The sequence below is a fragment of the Ovis canadensis genome, chromosome 17, assembly GCF_042477335.2.
Source record: "Ovis canadensis isolate MfBH-ARS-UI-01 breed Bighorn chromosome 17, ARS-UI_OviCan_v2, whole genome shotgun sequence".
In the NCBI taxonomy this organism is placed as follows: Eukaryota; Metazoa; Chordata; class Mammalia; order Artiodactyla; family Bovidae; genus Ovis; species Ovis canadensis.
Genome location: NC_091261.1, coordinates 79,786,688 through 79,810,241, shown reverse-complemented (window position 1 = coordinate 79,810,241; position 23,554 = coordinate 79,786,688). Strand labels below are relative to the sequence as shown.

Here is a 23,554-nt window from a genome sequence, read left to right as displayed (position 1 = left end):
CTTTGCGACCCCATGGACTGCGGCACGGCAGGCTTCCCTGTCCTTCACTGTCTCTCGGAGCTTGTTCAGACTCATGTCCATCAAGTCGATGATGCCATCCAACTGTCTCCTCCTCTGTCGCCCCCTTCTCCTCCTGCCCTCAATCTTTCCCAGCATCCACGTCTTTGACTGTCTCTCTAGGAACTGGCTATTCCTGGGAGGGGTGGTCCCTCCAGGGTCAGCAAAGGCCCAGGTGTCAAAGCATCAGGGTACAGAAAATAGGAGATGAGATTAATAGTTACCTAGCAAGCAGCTGTGCCGCTGCCCCTCTGAATACACATTCCTTCCCCGGCAAGAAAGAACTCTTTCTCCTTCCTAGTGTGAGGGTATCTAAGAATTGGTGCACCTGCTCAGCCTCCCTCCTCTCAGGGACTCCCCTGGTGTTCCAGTGGCTAAGACTCAAACTCCGAATGCAGGCTGCCTAGGTTCGATCCCTGGTCAGGGTTCTAGATCCCGCATGCTGCTGCTAATGTCCCTGAGTCACAACCAAGACCTGAAGCAGTTAAAAAAAAAAAAAAGAAAGAAAGAAATTGCATTTTGTTTCAACAAAGTTGAGTTCAGTTTATGCTAGCTCTCTTCCCTATTTCGATAGCTAATGCTTAATAAAATCCATCTTTACCTCTTTAACCAGCATTTGACTTTATATTTGACACTACCCAGCTAGACATGGTTGATACAGGAAGTATCCACCCTTGCAGAAAGTTCTACTGAGTGGTGATGTACATCATGGGGTGTACAAAGTGGCCTTCTGAGGAGAGGACCACCAGAGAGAAACTGACCCTTCATCTCCTCCAGAAAGCCCCACCAATGAGGCAGGGTAGAGGGAAATCGGACCACTGATTAATAAAAATAGGAAAGCATAGAAAGATATTTGAGAAGAAGGAAGGGGGCATTCTAAGTTGTAAACAAACAAACCATGCATTAAAAGTGTGAACTTTCAAAGTCTGATCAAGGTAACAAGTGAAGTTGAACTATTAATAGTAAATTCAGCCTGATAACCATCAGTTCAGGCTTTAATCACCTCGGGAGAAACCCCCAGATATAGGCCACCCAATCCAGAGTTAATTGGCCAATAACTCAAAGCTCTGATACCAAGAAATATCTAAAACATTTTTACTTTTTCATTTGGATCTATGGAAATTTAAAGTTCCAACAAACCAGTGAAAAACAAATATTGAAATTTAAAGATGTCAAAGAATACAGTTGTATCCCAAGGACTACACCAAAGAAAGGTACCGAAACAAATAGATGGTTGTTGTTTAGCCACTAAGTCGTGTCCAGGCCTTTTGCAACCGCATGAACTGTAGGCCATCGGACTCCTCTGTCCATGGGATTTCCCAGGCATGAATACTGGAGTGGATTGCCATTTCCTTTTCCAGGGGCTTGTCCCGACTCAGGGCCTGAACCTGCATCTAATATACTGGCAGGTCCAATACCTGCCAAAGGTATTCTCTGAGACACCACAGAAGCCCAGAAAACAAGGATAAGAAAGAATCAATAAAGTAATTTCATGTGGGATGTCTCTGGAACAAGCTTAGATAAAACTGTAGTAACGATTTTTGGATTCCCTGGGTTTCTGTATTTGCTATTCAGGTATTTGAGGTGCTCAAAACCATCAGCTGTAATGAATTTGTAGTTCACAGGTAAGGTATAATTCCCATGGATCAGACACCAAGTAACTGTTTGATAATTCCGCAAGCGAGGTTGTGACAGAGCTCTGGTTTGGTACAGAGTCAAGGCTCCGACCTGCCCTGCTCACTGTTTGCTCCCCCACTCTCCCCGCCCACCTCCACCGCAGACTTGTGCAATAGCGTCCTGACCAGTATTGCTTCTCTGAACATCTGCCTTTGCCCTTACCCTTCACACCAGGCCCAGGGTTATCGTCCTGCCACAGGAGGAATCACATCTGTGTCTTCTTCGAAAAGCTTCAAAGGCCACCGCCCACTCTGATAGCTGATAGGCATAGTTCCAGCGTGGCCTGACCTCAGTCTTTTGAGCCCCCTGCCCTTGGAGTATCCCTCTTCCCTTTTGCCTCTGGAGGCTTCTTTATGCAAACCCATCCATCTAGAACATCTTCCTCCTACTCAAATACCCCCAACTCAAATACCACTTCCTCTGGGGAACATTCCAAGACCTCCAGAGCAGTGGTCTTGCTCAGACTTCTATTAGAACCCTCTATCTTCAGGCAGCCAGGACAGATATTGGTTAAGGATACAGGACTTGGGTGCAAATAAGGGTTCAAACCCTGGTTCAGGCTCTTACCAGCCTGTGAGACTCATTCTGGCACATGTGAAATGGGCACGTGGGTCCAAAGATGAGCAGGAAACATGACCCATGCCTTCATTGCGCTGACAGTTAAGGGGGTGAGTCAGATACCAAACCAAGCCATGTCTAATGAGAGCAAGTCTCTGCAAAAGAGAAGCAGGGGTCTGCCTGAGCATTGAGGAGATGGGAAGGAGGCGGGGAGGCACGAATAGGCAGTATGCGAGGAGGAGGGAAGGGAACGAGCTCAGGTCAGAAGGAACGGCAGATGCAAAGGCCCTGTAGCAGGAGGCAGCAGCGAGGGGAGACAGATAGCTCCATACACACCCTATTTGGTCATTTGCGGTTTGGAAAGGCAAGGTCTCTCTTGTCTTTTGTAGAAGAAAGACAGGCATCCAATCATGGCCCCTAATCCACCTCTTTCCCTGGTCCCAGGTCTTTGGGGGCAGTTGGTCAGAATCCCCTTGGCCACCTCTCTCTCTCCCCCAGGCCCTTGTGCCATCTCCGTTTCTAGGGTATAGACGATGGTGGGGGTATGGTCATGTAAGGTCCTGCCTTCCCTGGGGTCACCCTGAGTTGGTTGGGGGAGATTGGAGACACTCCCCCAGCTGCCCTAGAGCCTAATTTCCATTCCTCAGGCAGGCCCAGGTGTGAGGCCACCCTGCCCTGGGTATCTGAGTCAGGTGGACCTTCTCTCTCCACCCTTCCACCCAGGGTGACCCAAGCCAAGCCCTACACTCCTGGAGGAACATCCAGCAGCATTTGCCCAGCCTAGACATCCACAGAATGGGATCAGTTTAGCCGTGATGGGAGAAGAGTGGCCAGGAGCTCCTGGCAGAGCGGATCTCATGCCAACAATGGAGATGCCCTTCACCGCACCGGCTTCCCTTCAGTTGGCAGGTTACAGGTGTGAATGAGGACTGCGAGCAGGGCCACTGAGAGATGCCAGGAATTTTCGGAGCAGCTGGGAGGTGGGAGGGCGAGATTCCGCCCTGAGTGGGCAGGGAGGTGAGGGTTCAGGGTCGCATACCTTGACAGTGCCGTCATCACAGCCCGGCTTCTCGGCCCGTGGGTCAGGAGCACCAAGGAAATGAGCCACGTTTCAGAAAGTGGGAGGAGACGGCACATTACGTAAGAGGGGACCCGGCTGCCTGGTGCCCAGATGGGTAGAATGGAACCCCTCCATGCCCAGCGGTGGCTCAGGCTCGGGGCAGGACAGCTGTTCTGCGTGGGAAAAACAGGGACTTAACGTGTGACCTGGAACCATCCTCGGCAGACAGAGGCTTAGCACCTGGCCCTGCACCAACTGTCTAGATTCCAATCCTGGCTTTGCTGCCTGCCGAGTGTGAGACCTAGGGGGCCGGGTTTGGTTTCAGTTTCCTCACCCATAAATGGGAATAATCGTAGTACCAACCTTAGAATGTGTCTGGAGAATTAAATGAGACAATGCTGGACTGTCCCATACGGCAACCACTGTCCACCTGTATTAATTTGCTTGACTACTTCAACAGAGCACCCACACCGAGTGGCTCCAGCAGTGAGATTTATTGCCTCATAGATCTGGAGGCTAGAAGGCCGGGATCAAGGGGCCAGCAGGCTTGGTTTCCTTTGAGGACGGGGAGGAAGAATCTCTTCTCTGCTTCTCCCCTAGCTTCTGGTGGTTTGCTGGCTATCTTTGGTGTTCTACGGCTCATATATAGAAGCATTGCCCTGATCCCCGCCTTCATCTTCACGTGGCCTCTTCCCTGTCGGCACGCGTGTACCCAAATGCCCCCTTTTCATAAGGACATTAGTCACATTGGATTAGGGGCCCACCCTACTCTACTCTGACCTCATTTTAACTGATGACATCTGTAAGGACCCTGTTTCCAAATAGGCCACGTTCTTAGATACTGGGAATTAGGATTCCAATGTATGAACTGGGGGGCGGACACGATGCAGTCCATAACGCCACGAGTGGGGAGTTCCCTGGCAGCCCAGTGGTTAGGACTTCTCACTTTCACTGCCACGGGCCTGGGTTCAGTCTCTGACTAGGGGACTAACACCCTGCCAGCCGTGAGACGTGACCAATAAAACCAAACCAAAATAGACGGGGAATTCCCGGGTAGCTCAGTGGTAAGGAATCTGCCTGCCGATGCAGGAGACACGGGTTTGATCCCCCATCCGGGAAGATCCCCTATGCCTCGGAGCAGCCGGGCCTATGTTCTAGAACCTGGGAAGAGCAATGACTGAGCCCCCACGCCACTGCTTTGAAGCCTGCGCCCTGGAGTCCGAGCTCAGCACCAAGAGAGGCCACCGCAACGAGAAACTCGCACACTGCAGTGAAGAGCAGCCCCACCCGCCGCAACCAGAGAAAAGCCCCCTCGGCAAGGAAGGCCCAGCACAGCTGAAAGTAAGCAAATGAGCAAACAGCAATGTAAGACAAGCAAACAGAAGAACATCGTGTGTGGCTGGCCCAGCGTTGGAAATGAGGCTGGTTGGAGTTGAAATGTGCTCCCCAAAATGAATGCTGGACTTCAATGACTTAATACAAAAAAGAAGAATGCACGATCGGTTCAGTTCAGTCACTCAGTCGTGTCTGACTCTTTATGACCCCATGGACTGCAGCACACCAGGCTTCCCTGTCCATCACCAACGCCCAGAGCTTACTCAAACTCACGTCCATCGTGCCGGTGATGCCATCCAACCATCTCACCCGCTGTCATCCCCTTCTCCTCCTGCCTTCAATCTTTCCCAGCATCAGGGTCTTTTCCAACAAGTCAGTTCTGCGCGTCAGGTGGCCAAAGTATTGGAGCTTCAGCATCAATCCTTCCAATGAATATTCAGGACTGATTTCCTTTAGGATGGACTGGCTGGATCTCCTTGCAGCCCAAGGGATTCTCAAGAGTCTTCTCCAACACCTCATTTCAAAACATGAATACTTCAGCGCTCAGCTTTCTTTATAGTCCAGCTCTCACATCCATACATGACTCCTGGAAAAACCGTAACTTTGACTAGATGGACCTTTGTTGGTAGAGTAGTGTCTCTGCCTTTTAATATGCTGTCTAGGTTGGTCATAGTTTTTCTTCCAAGGAGCAAGCGTCTTTTAATTTCATGACTGCAGTCACTATCTGCAGTGATTTTGGAGCCCCCCAAAATAAAGACTCTCACTGTTTCCATGGTTTCCCAACCTATTTGCCATGAAGTAAAGTGATGGGACTCAATGCCATGATCTTAGTTTTCTGAATGTTGAGCATTAAGCCAACTTTTTCACTCTCATCTTTCACTTTCATCAAGAAGCTCTTCAGTTCTTTGATTTCTCTCATTATTAACTTATTGATTAAATAATGATTTCATTTATGAATCATATTGATTATACACCAAAATGATAATACTTCAGAGGCATTATGTTAAATAAACTATATTATTACAATTAAAAATTTCATGTGTCCAAATTTTAATTTAATGTGTTTAAAACTTAAGTCTTTAAATTTTAAAGAATTTAAAATTACCAATGTGGCTCCCATTACCCATTAAACAGCCTGAACTAATATTTACAAAGCCCTTAGAACAGGGCTTGGCCCATAGGAAACACTGGGAAAGTGTTAGTTAAATAAAGACTTCTCTTTAGAGGTGACTTGTTACCTGTGGTATTTAAAAAATATGACTTCCCAAGGAGTGAGAGAAGTTGGGGACAAATCTCTTCTCTTCTCTGCCTTTTCTTCTATTTAGTGGATTTTGTTTTACGTTCTGGAAACATAGGGCTTCCCAAGTGGTGCAGTGGTACAGAATCCACTGCAATGGAGGAGACGTGGGGAAGATCCCCTGGAGGAGGAGATGGCAACCCACTCCAGTATTCTTGCCTGGAGAATCCCCTGCACAGAGGAGTCTTGTGGGCTACAGTCCATGGGGTCGCAGAGTGTTGATCACGACTTTGCAGTGAGCACACACACCGCGCGGCATACGGCACATGGTCCTACCTCCTCCAACTTGTTTCACGGTATTTTTTCCATGTTGTTATAAAGTCTTCATCATCATATTAAGCACAGTGGTTTTCCGAAAAATTGTTTCCAATATTCCTGTTAGCCACAAACAACTTTAAGCTGGAAACATTTTGTTGGTTAGGATTATTATTGGGTAACGCGGTAAACGATTGAAGGAGTCTAACAATACATATTGTCCGTAGTTTCTAGAAAAGCTGAAATGGAGTTGCAGTCCTGCCAGCAACATATGAATGTCTCCATTTCACCAACTTATAACGAAATTTATTATTGTTTTTAAAGCGATTTTGTGTCTGTGTATTTGTGTGTTTATTTTGTTTTGTTGCTGATTTGTTGGAGGAAAAAGCATATCATTGTTTGTATATATATTCCTTTGGTGACCTGGAGGTTAAGCACTAACCACTTGATTATTGCCTCTGTACATTCTGTCTTCTGATAACTGACACCTTGTGTCCTTTGGCCATTCTTATCAATTTGTGTGCCTTCTTTATAATGGCGTTTCCCAACCTCTTTTGGAACCAGGGACCAGTTTTGTGGAAGACAATTTTTCCATAGACCCCAAAGGGGTGAGGGGTGGTTTCAGGATGATTCAAGCACAGTACATTTATTGTGCCCTTGATTTCTACTATTATTACATCAGCTCCACCTCAGATCATCAGGCATTAGATCTCAGAGGCTGGGGACCCCTGCTTTATAAGGATATCAATTTCTGTCTCATTTTATTTTTTCCCAAATTCACATTAGCCAATATTGACTTAATGCCTTAATTCCATTGCTTGTTTCACAGATTTTAATATGTTTATATAGGCAAACCAATTGATTGCCCTTTGCGACTTCTGTCATTGTTTTTAAGTGCAGACCATCCCCTTCTAGAAACATGGTAAGCGTCGCTTTTACTTTCTTTTAGCCTTTGGTAATTTCTTTTTCTTTTTTCCCCTTAAGATTTAAAATCCCTCCAGGACAGTACTGCCCAAATGAAATATAATGCAAGCCACAAATGTTGAGCCACACATGTAATTTTAAATTTTCGGGTCATCACATTCTTGAAAAAGTGAAAACAGAGAAGGCAGAGGGCACAGAGGATTTTTAGGGTAGTGAGCTTGTGAATTTACTCTCTATGATACCACGATGGTGAATATGTCATTAGACATTGACCAATCCATAGCATGTACAACACCAAGTCATTGATTGTAATAAATGTCCCTTCTGGTGGGGGATGTCCACAGTGGGGGAGGCTGTGGGGTGAGGGGACGGGGGGGGCGGTATATGAGAGCTCTCTATACTACTTTCTGCTCAATTTTGCTGTGAATCCAAAACTGCCCTTAAAAATAAGTTTATTAATTTAAAAAATTATAGATTATTAAAAAGTGAAAAAATAGTGTAATTAATGTTAATATATTAACCCAATATATCAAAAAAATTACTTCAACATGTAATCTGTATAACAATTAATCAATGAACTCTTTCATTTTGGGGAGTGCTGTCTTCAAAATCTGGTGTGCATTTCATAGTTATAGCTCATTGCCATTTGCACTAGTGACAAGCCACGTTCCCAATGCCTGGCCACACGTGGCTGGAGGCCACCAGCTTGGCCAGCAAAGCGCAGAACGTGGTTTAACCAAAAGTGAGGACAGAGGGTAAAGGTTCCAGTGACCAGATTAACCACCCTCTTCACCTTCACCTCCCACCTGCTCCTCTCCCTCGAAAATTCCTGCCCAGGCAACCTGGGTTTTCTCACCATCCCTGGTGACCTCTGCCTGGCTCTCGGATGCCGCCCTGGACACCTGTGTCAGCTGCCCAGCACCTTGGACTTCCCAACCCTCCACCACCCGCCCGGGGCTGCCATCTGCCCACTGTCACCTCCCAGTCCCAGGCTTTGGGCTGAGGAGCTCACCCTGGGGAGGGAGCTCCCCACACTGCCCAAGGCTGATGACCACTTCCTCCCGCGCTGGCTCCGAGGTGAGGCCAGCTGGGGTCGTTGGAGGCTGACAGGGTGGCAGGGAAAGGAGGGTGCTTCAGGAAGGGAGGGAGAGGGTGCATTTTTAGCTCTCTACCCCGGTAGGTCATTGCTCTGGTGAGTCCTGACAGTAATAACTATGATTAGCAGCCCATCCCAGGTTGCCTTATGCAATCCTCCGGACCATCTTTTTTTTTTTTTTGCCAAACCTCAGGGCACGTGGGATCCTAGTTCCCCAACCAGGGACGGAACCGGCACCCCCTGCATCGGCAGAGCGGAGTCTTAACCACTGGAGCACTGGGGAAGTCCCTCCTCCAGGCTGTCTTGAAGGCTGAAACCATTCTGCATTTCCCGGAGCTCCTACGGGCTAGGGAGCACCGACAAGCCCCCAGCCTGTGGTCAAGACCAGGGGCAGGCGGGCAGAAAGGCACGCGACCACCAAGGGGGTGAACCAAATTTATTGTTTGTTGGGAAGGAGATCTGGTATGATCCCTGAAAGTTGCCCACGTGTCTCTGATGCCCCCCTGTCTTGCCTGTCCCTGTGGGACCCTGTGGGAGCCCCTGGGACGAGGTCGCCGGGAGGTGGGAGGAGCCTGGTGGCCCTCCCCGCCCCCCAAGCCCCGCCTGGAGTCTGTGCTCCGGGATCCCTCTGGGGCGGGTCACCTCCCTGCCGCGGGTAGGGTGTGCCTCCGCGACTGTGGGAAAAGGCCCTGAGCGGAGGCGCAAAGCTGGAAGGAGGGGTGCTCTTTGGCTCGTGGGGGCGGGATCAACATCCGACCCGCCCGTCAAAAACAGGCCGGGCGGCGGGGCGGGCAGACCTGCCCTGGACACCGGCGCTCAGGGCATCATGAGCGGCCGAGCTGGGGACCTGAGCCCCCAGCAGCAGGAGGCGCTGACCCGGGTGAGGAGCTTGGGAGGGGGCAGGCTGGGGCAGGGCCCGAGCAGCCCCCGGGGCACAGCCGCGAAAGGGGACCCGTCGGCTCCAGCGCACAGGTTGTCCAGGGAGCTGGGCACCCACCTGGGCCAGGAGCCCCCCCTCTCTGGGCCTTTCTGCGACTCAGTCCCGCTCTCCACCTCTGCCGGCGCCTGGCCACCGAGCCCTGTCCCTTGAGGGAGGTGGAGGAGGTTGGCCCTGCCTTTTGCACTGAGGTAGCCTTGGGCAGACAGCCACCCAGGTCTCCTGCCCGGATTGCAACCTTTGTTTGCTTGGTTTCTCTCCGCGGCTTTCTGAATCCCCAGGCGGCAAGCCTTCTCCCTATTGTTAATGTTTTCATTAAAGGGAAATGGGGGTGGGGGGATTGGTGCTATCAAGACAGTCCTATGGGACTCCTCTGAAAGTGAAAGTGAAGTCGCTCAGTCGTGTCCGACTCTTTGGGACCCCATGGACTGTAGTCTACCAGGCTTCTCCGTCCATGGATTTTCCAGGCAAGAATACTGGAGTGGGTTGCCATTTCCTTCTCCAAGAAATCTTCCCAACCCAGGGATTGAACCCCGGTCTCCCGCATTGTAGGCAGACGCTTTACCATCTGAGCCACCAGGGAAGTCTGGGCCTCACCTGGTAGTGTCTTAACCATGAGGAGCTCTTAGGTGCTACAGCATTAATTCTGTTTGCCAGGAATTCCTTGGCAATCCAGTGGTTAGGACTCACTGCTGTGGCCTGGGTTCAATCCCTAGTCAGGGAACTAAGATCCCACAACCCTCTGGCATGGCCAAAAACAAAAAAAAACAATCAGTTTGCAGATGGCCAGAGGCCGGAAGCTGTGAATTCAGGATGGCAACGGCGGGGGACAGGGGGGCATCGCAACTGTTGCTGTTCCGTCCATCAGTCATGCCTGACTCTTTGCAACCCTATGGACTGTAACCCACCAGGCTTCTCTGTCCATGGGATTCTCCAGGCAAGAATACTGGAGTGAGTTGCCATTTCCTTCTCCAATCACAGCCGTGGCTCACACCTTAAGCCTGTGAAAGGGCAGTTTCAGACGCTGGAGAAGGGTTTCTTTTGAGGCTCCTGGTTTGTGAGCCCCACGTGTATCTGTCACCTGCTGCAAGCCAGGCCTGAATCTAAAGCCTTTACCTTTACAAACCCCTTTGACTGGCACAAATGTATCATTATCCCCACTTCATAGACACGGAAACTGAGTATCAGAAAGGTTAAGCTACTTGCTTCCAAGTCCTGACCCTCATGATGCAATATACAGGCAACGTCTCCAGAATGTTCTGGTGGGCCTGCATCAGATTCACCAGGGATGTTTATAAAAACAGAGATGGCACAACCCTCCCTCAAACCTACAGAACAAGGGTCTTGTGGGACAAAGAACCCCTCAGGTTTGAGAAGAATCCTACTCTTCCTGCCATGGTGGGCTGAGGGTTGGCCCATTCCCAGGTCGCAGCCTGGTCCGGGCACGTACTGCTAACTCTGTGGGGTCCCTGGGCAGGACTGACCGGCAGACTGAGGCTAGGAAGGTCTGGGACAGGGTTGGGATTGTGGGAGCCCCTCTGACTATTTCATCCCCTCCCTCAGTTCCGGGACAACCTTCAGGACCTGCTCCCCACACTGCCCAAGGCTGATGACCACTTCCTCCTGCGCTGGCTCCGAGGTGAGGCCAGCTGGGGTCGTTGGAGGCTGACAGGGTGGCAGGGAATGGAAGGTGCTTCAGGAAAGCGGGTGGGAGACTTTGGGGGACAACCCTCAAGAGTGGGCTGGAATCTCAGTTCCCGTCCAAATCAGCACAGCCCAAAAATCCTATGGCGCCTCAGTTTCTTCATCCATAAAGTGAGCATAAGGCCACCTCCCCAAGGGTGTTATGAATTAAATGAGAGGGTGTAGTGCCTGGCATGGGTGGGCAACAGGGTGAGGTGGGGTTAGGGGTGATGCCTGGGACATTCTCAGGATGACAGGCCTGGCCAGGTCTTGAGTAAATACCACTGAACTGTCTTCAGGATTTGCCCTTGGGTCTGTCTCCAGTTCCTTGAAGACAGGGCTTCAGGTGTTGTTCTCTCAGGGACCTGACACCAAGTGCCGAGTGAACATTCAGAGAATGGGTGTAATTAAAGGCAGAGGAGGAATTTCCTCTAGGAATTGCCACAGTAGTGCAGATTAGTTAGAATGACAGAAACCACCCTAGAACTTAGGGGATCAACTTCATGTCATCTCAGCGTATCCCATGGGATGGCTTTTAAGCTTGAGCCAGGAGAGAAGTCAGAAGCCAGGCTGGAATCAGACAGAACAGTGATTGCTAGCCGGGTGCCCATACAAGCTGCCCCGGTTTCCTGGCCTGTGTAATGCTGGTCTCTGCCTTCAAGGTGCTGTGAGTCACACCTGAGGTCATGGGCGCACACAGAGCCTGTACAGAGGAAGGCCTCCCTTCTGTTCTGTTTCATTTGATCATTGGTGGTTTTAAACTTCATTTTTTAGAACCATTCTGTAAAGATTTACAGTAGAGTTGTGAAGATAGTACAGAAAGTTCCCATAGATGCTGCGCGTTAACACTTTGCTTTCATATGTATGGTGTGACCTTTAATGAACCATTATTGCTGTGTGATTAGTAATTAAGATCTGTGTTTTATTTAGACTTGCTTGGTTTTTTTCCATTCCGGGATCCTATCCAGGACACCACATTCCATTTTCTTGTCCTGTCTTTTTAGGCCCTCTTGGCTGAGGCAGTTTCTATTTCATTTTTAATGTCGTTTTAATGTCTTTTTCCCCACCCAAGCTAAAAAAGGAGTTGGAACAGTAGATTTCTTTTCTTTTTTTTTTTTAATGTGGAGTATAATTGCTTTACAATGCTGTTAGTTTCTGCTGTACAACAAAGTGAATCGGTTCTATGTATACATACATGCCCTTCCCCTTGCACTTCCCTCCCGCCCCTCTAGGTGATCACAGGGCCCTGAGCACCCATCCCTCATCCCGCCCCTCTGGGTCATCATGGGGCCCGAGCACCCCCCCCCCCCCATCCTGCATCCTGTCTGCCCCTCTAGGTCATCAGGCCCTGAGCACCCACCCCCATCCCGCCCCTCTGGGTCATCACGGGGCCGAGCACCCACCCCCCCATCCTGCATCCTGTCTGCCCCTCTGGGTCATCACGGGGCGAGCACCCACCCTCCCATCCCGCCCCTCTGGGTCATCAGGCCCCGAGCACCCACCCCCAGCCTGCATCCTGTCTGCTTTACACAGCGAGTGTGTGTGTCAGGGCTGCTCCCTCGGTTTGCCCCAGCCTCCCCTTCCTCCCTGAGTCCACACATCCATTCTTTACATCTGCACCTCTGTTCCTGCTCTGCCAATAGGTTCATCTGGACCATTTTGAGGACGGTAGATTTCTTAAAGCCACTTGATACAGCCTCAGACCTCTCTCCTCCTCCTTTGAATCTTTTTGGGTTTAAAAATCAGCTTTTCAGGTACCTCGTGGGTCTTAGATAAAAGAGTGAAACCGTATGCGCTGCAGGCGGCTGGGTCAGGGGAAGGAAAAGGACCTGAGATGGGAACAGGGTGCAGGCGTCCGACGCCTCCCCTTCACAGTGCCGCAGATCTGCTGATGCGGCCCCGCCCCCTTCAGCTCAGCTTTCTTCCCGGCCTCACAGGCTCCAGACAGGGTCAAAGGCCAGGGCTGAGCGCAGCCGGAGGCGGAGGAGCCTTCCTGACCCTCTGAGGCCGATTCCTTTGTTTTCCTTTGTCCTCATCCCTCGTCTGGGTCCATCTCTCCCTCTCGGATGCCAGCTCCACGAGGGCAGGGACTGTGCCTCCGGTACTCCAAGTCTGACACATAGTAAAAAAGTTTTGAGGACCCAGTAGCAGTGTCCAAACCACTGTCTATAGGACCAGAAACCACTCTCCGGTTCTCAGCAGAAAAATCTCCTAGAGACATCTCACAGATATTTTTAAAGTCAATAAAAGAATATCAGGTATGATTTATGCACTAACAAATTTGAAAATTTAAATGAAATGGATACATTCCTGGAAGAAGACAAAGAAAGCTCTCAACAGATCAGTAAATATGAAAGACATTTAAATGGTAATAAAAACGTCCCCTCCCCTCCAAACTCAGCCCACAAATGGCTTTGCAGGTGAATTCCTCCAGTTTTAATACCAGCTAATTTCTAGGTATACAAATTGTTTGAGTTGTTTTCAAATATATGAAAGAGTGAGATTTATTTTATGAGGCTTGGGCACGTTTGATTCCCAAGCTAGCTAAGGACAATAAAAGGAAATGCTAGGCTCATTTCACTTACTAATGTAGATGTAAAGACGTCTAAATAAAATATTGCATAACAGAATCCAAGAAGGTATTAAAATTATGCAATAGTATCAAGGAGAGTTTATCTTGGGTATGCAAGAAGTGTTCAACATCAGAAAACCTAGGGAATTCCCTGGTGGTCCAGTGGTTAAACTTAGAGCTTCCACTTCAGGGGACACTGGTTCGCTCCCTCATCAGGACAATCCCACAAGTCATGAAGCCAAAAAAAAGACAAGCAAGGAGAACCTATCAGTGTCATCGAACACATTAATGGAGTTAAAGATAAGAAATTATATGGCTATTTCGATGCAGAAAAGGGCCTCAGAAAAGGTTCAAATGTTATTTATAAGACAAAAGGCCTTCATGACATCCTTTGAATAACTCTTAAAATGATAGTCCCAGATAAACTAAGGCTCAGAGAATGTAAGTGACTTACTCATGGTTGCACAGCAAATAAAAGGACAAAACTAGAGTTTAAGCTCAAATCTGACTCCAAAGCCCATGCTCTTACCCCTCCTAACACCGGGGGCATCCCTGCTTCCTGGGGGATGTTAAAGGTTGCAGGCTAGATCAGCTCTAGAGTGAACAAGTTTAAAAGGCCTGGAGGAATTTCTCTGGTGGTCCAGTGGCTAAGTCTCTGAGCTCTTTCTTAATGCAGGGGGCCCTGGTTTGATCCCTGGTCAGGGAACTAGATGCTACATGCCGCCACAACATCCCACGTGCTGCAACAAAGACTCAAAAGTGCTGCTGCTAAGACCCGGCACAGCCAGATAAATAAATATCTAAAAAATAAAGGCCTGGATAGTATATGCTGCTGCTGCTGCTGCTAAGTAGCTTCAGTCATGTCTGACTCTGAGGAATATGACTATGTAATGTGATAAATATCGTTGCCTTGGCAATCGTTGCTGCTGCTGCTGTCGTGTCTGACTCTGTGTGACCCCAGAGACAGCAGCCCACCAGGCTCCCCCGTCCCTGGGATTCTCCAGGCAAGAACACAGGAGTGGGTTGCCATTTCCTTCTCCAATGCGTGATAGTGAAAAGTGAAAGTGAAGTCACTCAGTCGTGTCCAGCTCTTCGCGACCCCATGGACTGCAGCCCACCAAGTCCGTCCATGGGATTTTCCAGGCAAGAGTGCTGGAGTGGGGTGCCATTGCTACTAGATACTATATTCAGTATCCTATAGTAAACCATTATGAAAAAGAACATATATGTATGTATAACTGGATCACTTTGCTGTAGAGCAGAAATTAATATGACATTATAAATCAACTATACTTCAATAAATCTCTTTTTTTAAGTCCTGGAAAATGAAATCAGGGGCCTTCCACAGTCTTCGAGAGGATTAAAGATCCTTGCTTTAAAAAAAAAAAAAATTCCAGACTCCCGGTGTATTCCTGGAGCATCAGGAAGGTGTACCTTCCTTGCCCCTGGAGCTTATCTCTTTATGAGTTGTCAGAGAATAGCTTAGGCTGCATTCTGCCTCCAGCCTCCTCTTACCACTCCTTCTTGCAGCCCGGAACTTTGACCTGCAGAGATCAGAGGACATGCTCCGTAAGGTGAGACCCCGTGCTCACGAGCATCCTGTCTCCTACACGTTGCACCCCCGGAATTATCCCCAGGGATTATTGACAGAGGCCGGGGACTCTTGCCCAGTCCTTCCCCCTCCATCCCTTTCTGCCTCAGATGCGGGTCCCCCACAGCCCTCGTCCCGGCGTTCCCACCCCCAGTCCTATGTTGGTGGTGCCTGGGGTGGCTCTGGCGGGATCCTGGTGTCCGTGGGCAGAGGGGCGTGGCCTGTGACCTCTGGGGCAGGCAGTCTGCAAGTCCAGCCGTGCCTCCGCAGCATGTGGAGTTCCGCAAGCAACAGGACCTGGACAACATCCTCGAGTGGAAGCCCTCAGAGGTGAGCCCACGTGGGGTCCCCCAGGCCACTGCTGCCCCCTCAACTCACCCACCGCGTCCAGCCGCCCGAGGGAGTGGGGACCTGGCCTGGGGGGCTGCTTCGAGTCAGGACCTCACCCCGTGTCCAGGTGGTCCAGCGGTACGACGCCGGCGGCCTGTGCGGCTACGACTATGAGGGCTGCCCCGTGTGGTTCGACATCATCGGGACCATGGACCCCAAGGGCCTCCTCCTATCAGCCTCCAAGCAGGAGCTGATCCGGAAGCGCATCAGGGTCTGCGAGCTGCTTTTGCACGAGTGTGAGCAGCAGAGTCAGAAGGTATGCGAGCGGGCAGAGGGCACGTGGCGGGTCCCATCTGTCCAAAGGCTGGCACCAGGGCCCGCGAGGGAGGCACCCGCTCCTCCCTGGCCTCCCGCACACTGGGCTCTGCTTCTCCTGCCGTCACACTTGCACGAGCATCTAACACGAGCGTCTGACACGTGCACCATTCTCTGCTGGTGCACGCCAAGGGTGGCCAAAGCCCTTCCCCTCTGACCTCGGGTGAGATGCTGACCTTGGTGCTACGAATCCTCTAGCTCTGTTCCCCCGGATCCCTGGGAACAATGCGTGGTCAGCTTTGCTTACAGAAAAGATGCCCCTTGATTGTGTAACTGTGAATCCCATTGCTTTGGGCATCCCCAAAAGCTGGTGACCCTTCAATCTGGGCACATCCCTGGTGCCTCTAGGGAGTTACTACCAAAATATGTGGGGCACGGGGCTTCTAAGCCAAGAAGGACCACACCCGCCTTTGCAGGGCTTCTCTTGGCCCCTGACTCTGCTTCCTGGTCACTAGCCTTCAGAGGGAATCTAATGCCAAGTGTGGCCGGGTTGGTTTTGTGAGTCTAAGTGTCTAAAGCTGTTATGGCACTGTGGGATATTATGGCTAATATATATGTGTCCCCATGGGACTCCACACAAGGACAGGGCCTGCATCCCCAGCATCTGGCACAGAGCAGGGCACAAAACAGATCCTCCACCGAGATTTGTGGCAGGCAGGAGAGAATTACCTAATGCTGTGTGTCGTGCCTGTGTGTTCTCATGTAGATGGCTCACTTAGAGGCTCAAAGCAGGGTCTCCCACTTCACAGACGTTTCCAATTGGAGCCAGCAGTTAAGGTGGTGGTGGCACTAGTTAGTATCTGTTAAACAGGCGCTGGCCAAGCACCGGACCCTGGGTTCGTTGAATCCTCACAGCTGATCTCTCAGGGCCTGGAATTATCCCCATCTTACAGAGGAAAAAAGTAAGGGTCAGAGGGGTTAAAAATCTACCCAAGGCCTGGTGGCTCAGATGGTAAAGAATCTGCCTGCAATGCAGGGAGATCCAGGTTCGATCCCTGGATTGGGAAGATCCCCTGGAGGGGAGAATGGCAACCCACTCCAGTATTCCTGCCTGGAGAAGTCCATGGACAGAGGAGACTGGTGGGCTGCAGTCCCTGGGCTCAAAGTCAGACATGACTAAGCGACTAACACTTTCAAAGCCACACAGCCCCCCAGCAGCAGTTCTGGCTTGGATTCACCTGTGGGGCTGCATCACTGGCTGACAAGGATACTACTGGACGTGAAGATGCCCAGTGAACAAATGATGTCTTTAATTATAGTTAGCTCATTCCAGGCTACAGTGTTGAGCAGTGTGTGAGGGCCACCACGCTAAGGCTCAGAGTGGCACCTCCTTAGACCCTGGATGGGCTCTGTCTGTTTGGAAAATGCTGTGGGCAGCTGGGGGAGGGGGCAGGTCAGTGGAGGGAGGGATCCTCGGGGGCACTCTCTGCCCAGGATCTCCTGGCTGGAGCCGTCATCTGACCCAAGTACCTACTCTGCCCCGTGCAGCTGGGCAGGAGGGTCGACACAGCCGTGATGGTCTTTGACATGGAAGGGCTGAGCCTGAGACACCTCTGGAAGCCAGCGGTGGAGGTTTACCAGCAGGTGAGGTTGGCCGTTGGCTCCAAGCCAACAGGGAGCCACACTGCCCACACCAGCTTCCGGTCCATGGAGGCGGGGTCATTTCCCAGGGGCCCCAGACAGCAGCCAGTGAAGCTGACCTGGGGATCCAGCCTCCAAGGAGAAAGTCTGAACAAGAGCTCCGCTGAGGATGACAGCCATGCTCCCTGGGAGGACGGGATGGGCTCCTGGGGTGTGGGAGGGGGCTCTTGGGGGCTCGCGTCTCAGCAGCATCAGGGGCTGCAGAAATCCGGGGACTGGAGGTGTTGGAAGCTGGCCTCGCTCAGACTCTTCTTGACCCCACAGTTTTTTGCCATTCTGGAAGCAAATTATCCGGAGACGATGAAGAATTTAATTGTTGTTCGAGGTGAGCCCACCATGGGGATGACCTCCTGGGCTGGGAAGGGTGAGGAATGGGGGAGGGGGACAGCGGGGAAGCCACCCCGACCTGGGACTGTCAAACCCTCCTGAGTGGAGAATGGGTCTTTGTTTGTTCAGCTCAGTCCTTCGCTGATTCTTTTGGAATATACAAAATCATGCTCTCTTGTGCTGCAGCAACATCAAATACACCATGTCTCTAAATATTTACTGTAATTTTCTTTACCGACCTGGTTGGGGACTGGCATCAGAGAGTCCGTGGACTGAGACTCCGTGAAGTGGAAAGAGTCCGTGCCTGCAACGGCTACGTGACAAAAGACTCACTGCACATGTTCTAGGGTCAGATGATCTGGCTTCCCATCAAGTCATTGGAGCAAATCAATGCCACCTCATTGAGCCTCAGTTTTCCCATTCTGTAAAATGGGGATACAGTGGCACCTTCCCTATAAGACAGCTGTGAGGTTACATGAGATAGTCTGTGGGGAAAGTGTAGCACAGAGCCTGGCCCATAGAAAGCACCCAGCAAGCTTGAGTCATCCTGCTGGAATATGAGGTCGAGTGCAGATGCCGCCTACTTGCACCCAAGAGGGTGCCAAGGCAACATGGGCAAGCTGAGAGTGTGGAAAGGAAGAGGCGCCCCTGGGGAATCAACATTGCTGATGCCCTACCACAGGGGAAGAGGAGGCAACCATTTACTGTTTCTTTTTATCTCCACTTTTCAGTTAGGAGTGCTAAGCCTCAGAGAGGGTGAGTGAGTAGCTGAAGGTCTCACAGCAGGAAATGGCAGCATCTGGATCTGTCCAACCCATGTCCCACCCATGCCTTTGGCTGTGACCTGTGTATCCAGGTCCTCTCCGGTCCAACTTCTCAGGGGGGTTTGTGTGTTCCAGCCCCCAAGCTGTTCCCCGTGGCCTTCAACTTGGTCAAGTCGTTCATGGGTGAGGAAACCCGAAGGAAGATGGTGATTCTGGGAGGTGAGTGACCCGGCCTCCCAGCTGTGACGCCTCTGCATCTGCCTAGAAGCAGAGGCTGATGCCAGAGGCTCCACTTCTGTGTAGCTCCTCCTCTTTACTCAGGCCCTGACCTTGGCCCGACCCTCAGTGAACTTTGCACACTCATTCGAGGCTTCGGGCCCGAGACGATGGCCTGGGTGGCCATGCGGAGCTCCTGGGTGTTCTCAGGAGTTGGTGCCCAGGGGAGCCGTGTAGGACACATCAGGTCTCTCCCTAGGCTTGGCCCCACTGCCCTCTGTTGAGCCCCTGACCACCCCCCCCGCCACAGAACCCCACTTTTGTCCCCACAGGCAACTGGAAGCAAGAGTTGCCTAAGTTCATCAGCCCTGACCAGCTGCCCGTGGAGTTCGGGGGGACCATGACTGACCCCGACGGCAACCCCAAGTGCCTGACCAAGGTCCGATGCCCAGAGGACGGGGAGGAAGGGGAGATGGCCGTGGTGCGGTGCCCGCTCACCACCCTCGCCCACAGATCAACTACGGGGGCGACGTGCCCCAGCATTACTACCTGCGCAACCACGTGAGGGTGCAGTACGACCACCAGGCGACCGTGGGCCGAGGCTCCTCCCTGCAGGTGGACAACGAGATCCTGTTCCCGGGCTGCGTGCTCAGGTGGGCACGGCGCCCCCAACACACACACACACCTGGGCACGGTCGGGAGGGGCCTGGAGCCCAGGCAGGTGGTGGTCAGTGGGGCCCTGTCCCCTGCAGGTGGCAGTTCGCGTCAGACGGAGGGGACATCGGCTTCGGGGTTTTCCTGAAGACTAAGATGGGGGAGCGGCAGCGGGCCGGAGAGATGACGGAGGTGCTGGCCAGCCAGCACTACAATGCCCACATGGTGCCGGAGGACGGGAGCCTCACCTGCACGGAAGCCGGCGTCTGTAAGAGCTGCAGGGTTCGCTGGGGTTGCTTTCCTCCTCATGGCGGAGGAATGATCTGACTTCTCTTGCCGGTCTGGCCCCTCTGTTTGCTCCTATTTCCAGCTCTCGGGGTGGGTGTGCGGCTCTGTGCAAGCCCCTAGATACCCTGGACGCCGGGGCATCAGCTTCAGGTTGGATCTGAGGAGAGGCTCCCAGGTGTGGGTACAAGAGCGGAGAGGTGTGGTGGAGCGCAGGGTTGGCAGCCCCGTGGACTCAGCTCCTGGGAAGACCCTTCACCGCACTCGACAGGCTAAATGAGAGACAGCTGGAAAACAGCCATGGGCTCAGCATCAGGGCTCCCAGGCTGCCCACCTGCGTGGACCACCCGAGGAGATGACCCTTCCAGGTGTCTGTCCCCCATTCCTAGGCCTCTTGGGCTGGTCGGTTTTGGCAGAAGCGGTGTTGCCCAGGGCTATCGCTGACCTCCCACCTCTGCGGGGAACAGCACAAGGTTGATGGTCCCTGGAGAAGGAGAATGGGTTCAACCAGGGCTTCCCAGGTGGTGCTAGTGGTAAAGAATCCACCTGCCAATGAAGGAGGCGTGGGATGGGTTTGATCCCTGGGTCGGGAGGATCCCTTGGAGGAGGAAATGGCAACCCACTCCAGTATTCTTGCCTGGGAGATCCCATGGACAGAGGAGCCTGGCGGGCTACAGTCCATGGCGTCACAAAGAGTCAGACACAACTGAGTGTATGAGCCAGGCACACTCAGTTCACTTTTCTGTGCAAAGCAGGGATTAGAAGGGTGCAGACAGAACCCTGGATGACTCCTCAGATCCAGACTCATGTTGGACCTTGGCAGTGAACAAAATACCTCTAACAGAGACATAAGAGGGACTTCCTGGTGGTCCAGTGGTTAGGACTCTGCACTTCCAATGCAGGGGTCACAGCCCACCACCTGACTGGGCTCCGGGCCCCTCCCAACAATGCCCAGGTATGAGAGGGCCGCCATGCCTATCTGAGCGCACAGCCCGGAAATAGGATCTTGTTGTCCCCCTGGTTGACAAACTAGGATCCCACATGCTGCACAGCACGACCCAGAAGTGTTTTTTTTTTTTTAATAATAAAAATTTTAGGGACCTCCTAGGTGGTCCAGTGGCTGAGACTCTGCGTTCTCAGTGCAGGAGGCCTGGATTCGATCTCTGATCAGTGAACTAGATCCTGCGTGCCACAGAAAAGTCTTCCCATGCCACTGCTAAGACCTGGTGCAGCCAAATAAGTAAAATAAAAAATATTAAAAAAAAATATTTTTAAAGACAGGAGAAAGTGGCTGATGGGGAAAGTAGGGATCCCCTCTGGGTTGGAACATCAGGATAAGGGAATCCCAGTCCCTCCCCTCCCTTGCTCTGGAATCATCAGGTCTCATCAACCTCCGTAAGCCCGTTTCCTTATCCGTAACGTGGCTATGATCGTACTTCCCGTGGGGCCACTTTGAAGATTCAGGGAGCTGTGAGCCCTGACATGATGCCCAGAGACGGGCTGATGCATGCTGGCGGTTGCTGTGACTCCTGCGGTTAGCACAAGCATCAGCCAAGGAGATAGTTGGGAGGCATGGGCTGGGAGCCAGGCCGTGGCTGACCCACCCGCCCCACCCACGGTCCTGGGCGGCCCCTTCCTAAGGGCACCCGGGTGTGCAGGTATGCCGGGCTCGCGTTGCCTGCTTCCTCCTCTGTCTCTGCAGACGTCCTGCGCTTCGACAACACCTACAGCCTGATACACGCCAAGAAGATCAGCTACACCGTCGAGGTGCTGCTGCCCGACAAGGCCTCTGAGGAGAAGATTCAGGGTCTCGAGGACTCGAGACAGTCCCCACTGCAGTGAAGACCCCGCCGCCCCTGTGCCCGAGCTCTCCGACCCCTCAGCACCCTGCCCTGTCCCTGCCCTTCCAGGCAGAGCGGTGCAGAAAGGGACCACAGAGAGCCTCCCACCTCAGCTCACCTCGCTGTCTCAGCTCCTTGTGGGCCCGCCTGGCTCGGCGGCCCAGCAGGAAGGGGACCCCCAGTGTGTTGGATCACGGGAAGATCCTGGTGGACACTGCATCCCCTGTTCACAGAGAGAACCCTGAGGATGAGTCGGTGTCCAGGAGGGAAGGTTCTGCCTGCAGAAGCTGCCCTTGTGTCCTTCCTGACCAGGTCCCCGCATCCTAGGGCGCATCCACGCCTGACCCTGGTTTAGGGGGGTGTGCCTGAGCCCCAGCTGCAGGGAGCACTGCTCAGGCCGGAAGAGCAGGGAAGCCCCATTCTCCACAAGTAGGGGCTCAGCAGGGATGCGCCCCAGGGCCGGCTGGAGGCAGCTGGGGAGAGGGATGGGCAGGGCTGGAGCGGGGCTGGGGCGGGGGTGGTCTCTGTTCTGACAGAGCGTCAGCTGTCCGGGTTGGCTCTACCGCCTTTGGAGGGAAAATCAGAAAGGGAGTGAGCCCTGGCAGGGACAGCCATCGGCGGAAGAGCCACACACAGCCTTCCGCAGAGCCGAGTCTCTCGGGAATTCCCACTGTCCCCCACCCCGCCCCCACCCACTGTGATCCAGCCGACCTTCAGCCTGGTTTCTTTCTGGCTCTGAGTGGGGCCAGGACCCAAGCAGAGCTGAAGGGAGATGCAATGGGCGTGCTGGGGTGCAGAGTGGAGCTGCCATCCCAGGGCGCCCAGCCTGGACTCGGACTTGCTCCTTAGGAGAACCATCAGGCTTTTCCTCCATCTTTGCGTCTCACCAGGGGGACAGCTGAAGGTGGGCTGCCAGCCCTCCTCCTCCCGCTCCCCAGATGCGACTCAGCAGCAGGCCCGTGAAGGCTTTGTTCCTCAATGGCTGGCTCTCCCGGGGCCCACAGCCCACAGCCCACAGCCCACAGTCAGGACCACTGCCTGCTCTGCTGGAAGGACTGCACCCAGCAGGAAGCTGCCAAGCTGACTGGGCTCTGGAGTTGACTCTAGTTGTCAGTGAAGCCATCCATCTGGCTGGATGGGCATGCCGCCCTGCCAGCCTTCACCCTGCCCCCTGCCCTCTGGCTGGGCCAGGCCAGTGGCCCCCAGTACCTCTGAAGACCCGACCCCCGGCTCTGGATCCCTGCAGGCCACTCGGGTGACGTCCCCGTGAGTGAGTGGCCAGACGTCCCTGTGAAAGGGGTCCTTGCTGCCAAGCATTAGCATCCTGGCTGCCCAGGCCCTTCCCAGGGACTGGGAGCCTCCTTGAGCCCCACTCTCTAGGTGCTTTGCCAGCAAGAAGCCCGCCTCTGGTCCCTTCCCCACTCTCAAACTCTGTGCTCTCGTCTTCCCTGGTTAATAAGAGGTTTCTTGATCTCCCAAAGCCTGTTTTAGGCAAGGACATAATCATGCTTGGGAAGGTGCGGGTCTTCTGGTGAGCCAGGTGAGGTCCTGTAGACCCCAGGCCTCCTTCTGTGGACCCAGTCCCCCATCCACCAGAAGCGATGGAGCACAGAGTCTGAGCAAGGTCTCTGCAGCCATGCAAAGCAAACTAGCTGAATGCCAGTACTTCCTTGGCAGTCCAGGGGTTAGACTTCCCCTTCCAATGCAGGGGGTGTGAGTTCAGTCCCTGACCGGGGAGTTAAAAGTCCCACATGCCTCAGGGCTAGAAAACCAAAACATAAAGCAGAAGCTATGTTGTAACAAATTCAATAAAGACTAAAAGACATAGTCCACATCAAAAATCTTTAAAATAAGAAGGAAAGAACTCAGCTGTTAAAAAGAATTCATTTGAATCAGTTCTGATGAGATGGATGAAACTGGAGCCGATTATACAGAGTGAAGTAAGCCAGAAAGAAAAACACCAATACAGTATACTAACACATATATATGGAATTTAGGAAGATGGCAATGACGACCCTGTATGCAAGACAGGGGAAGAGACACAGATGTGTATAACGGACTTTTGGACTCAGAGGGAGA

The 23,554-nt window shown here is 52.4% G+C and overlaps 1 protein-coding gene across 3 annotated transcripts; it reads left to right on the top strand.

Moving 5' to 3' along the window:
- The first annotated feature begins 8,895 nt into the window (after positions 1–8,895).
- On the top strand, positions 8,896–23,302 carry LOC138422393 (SEC14-like protein 4). 3 transcript variants are annotated; one of them, XM_069557247.1, is made up of 13 exons: positions 8,936–9,139; positions 9,972–10,147; positions 10,760–10,835; positions 14,982–15,025; positions 15,313–15,372; positions 15,500–15,688; positions 17,236–17,331; positions 17,653–17,713; positions 18,615–18,698; positions 19,028–19,134; positions 19,209–19,348; positions 19,448–19,617; positions 21,337–23,302. In XM_069557247.1, exons 4-13 carry the CDS (start codon positions 15,014–15,016, stop codon positions 21,474–21,476), a joined length of 1,059 nt encoding a protein of 352 aa, XP_069413348.1. In that variant the 5' UTR covers positions 8,936–9,139; positions 9,972–10,147; positions 10,760–10,835; positions 14,982–15,013; the 3' UTR covers positions 21,477–23,302. The 3 variants fall into 3 exon arrangements, with proteins under 3 accessions (XP_069413346.1, XP_069413348.1, XP_069413347.1); XM_069557245.1 differs by lacking the exon at positions 9,972–10,147 and having other exon boundaries at positions 8,896–9,139; XM_069557246.1 differs by lacking the exons at positions 9,972–10,147; positions 21,337–23,302 and adding an exon at positions 19,720–20,900 and having other exon boundaries at positions 9,007–9,139.
- The last annotated feature ends 252 nt before the right edge of the window (positions 23,303–23,554 follow it).

What these genes read in the sequence shown, in the direction of transcription:
- LOC138422393 (XM_069557245.1), top strand. Translation starts at nt 9,086, where the DNA reads ATGAGCGGCCGAGCTGGGGACCTGAGCCCCCAGCAGCAGGAGGCGCTG. An exon ending in CAGAGGACATGCTCCGTAAG is followed by an intron (nt 15,026 to 15,312) that starts GTGAGACCCCGT and finishes GTGCCTCCGCAG; the next exon opens with CATGTGGAGTTCCGCAAGCA. An exon ending in GTGAGCAGCAGAGTCAGAAG is followed by an intron (nt 15,689 to 17,235) that starts GTATGCGAGCGG and finishes TGCCCCGTGCAG; the next exon opens with CTGGGCAGGAGGGTCGACAC.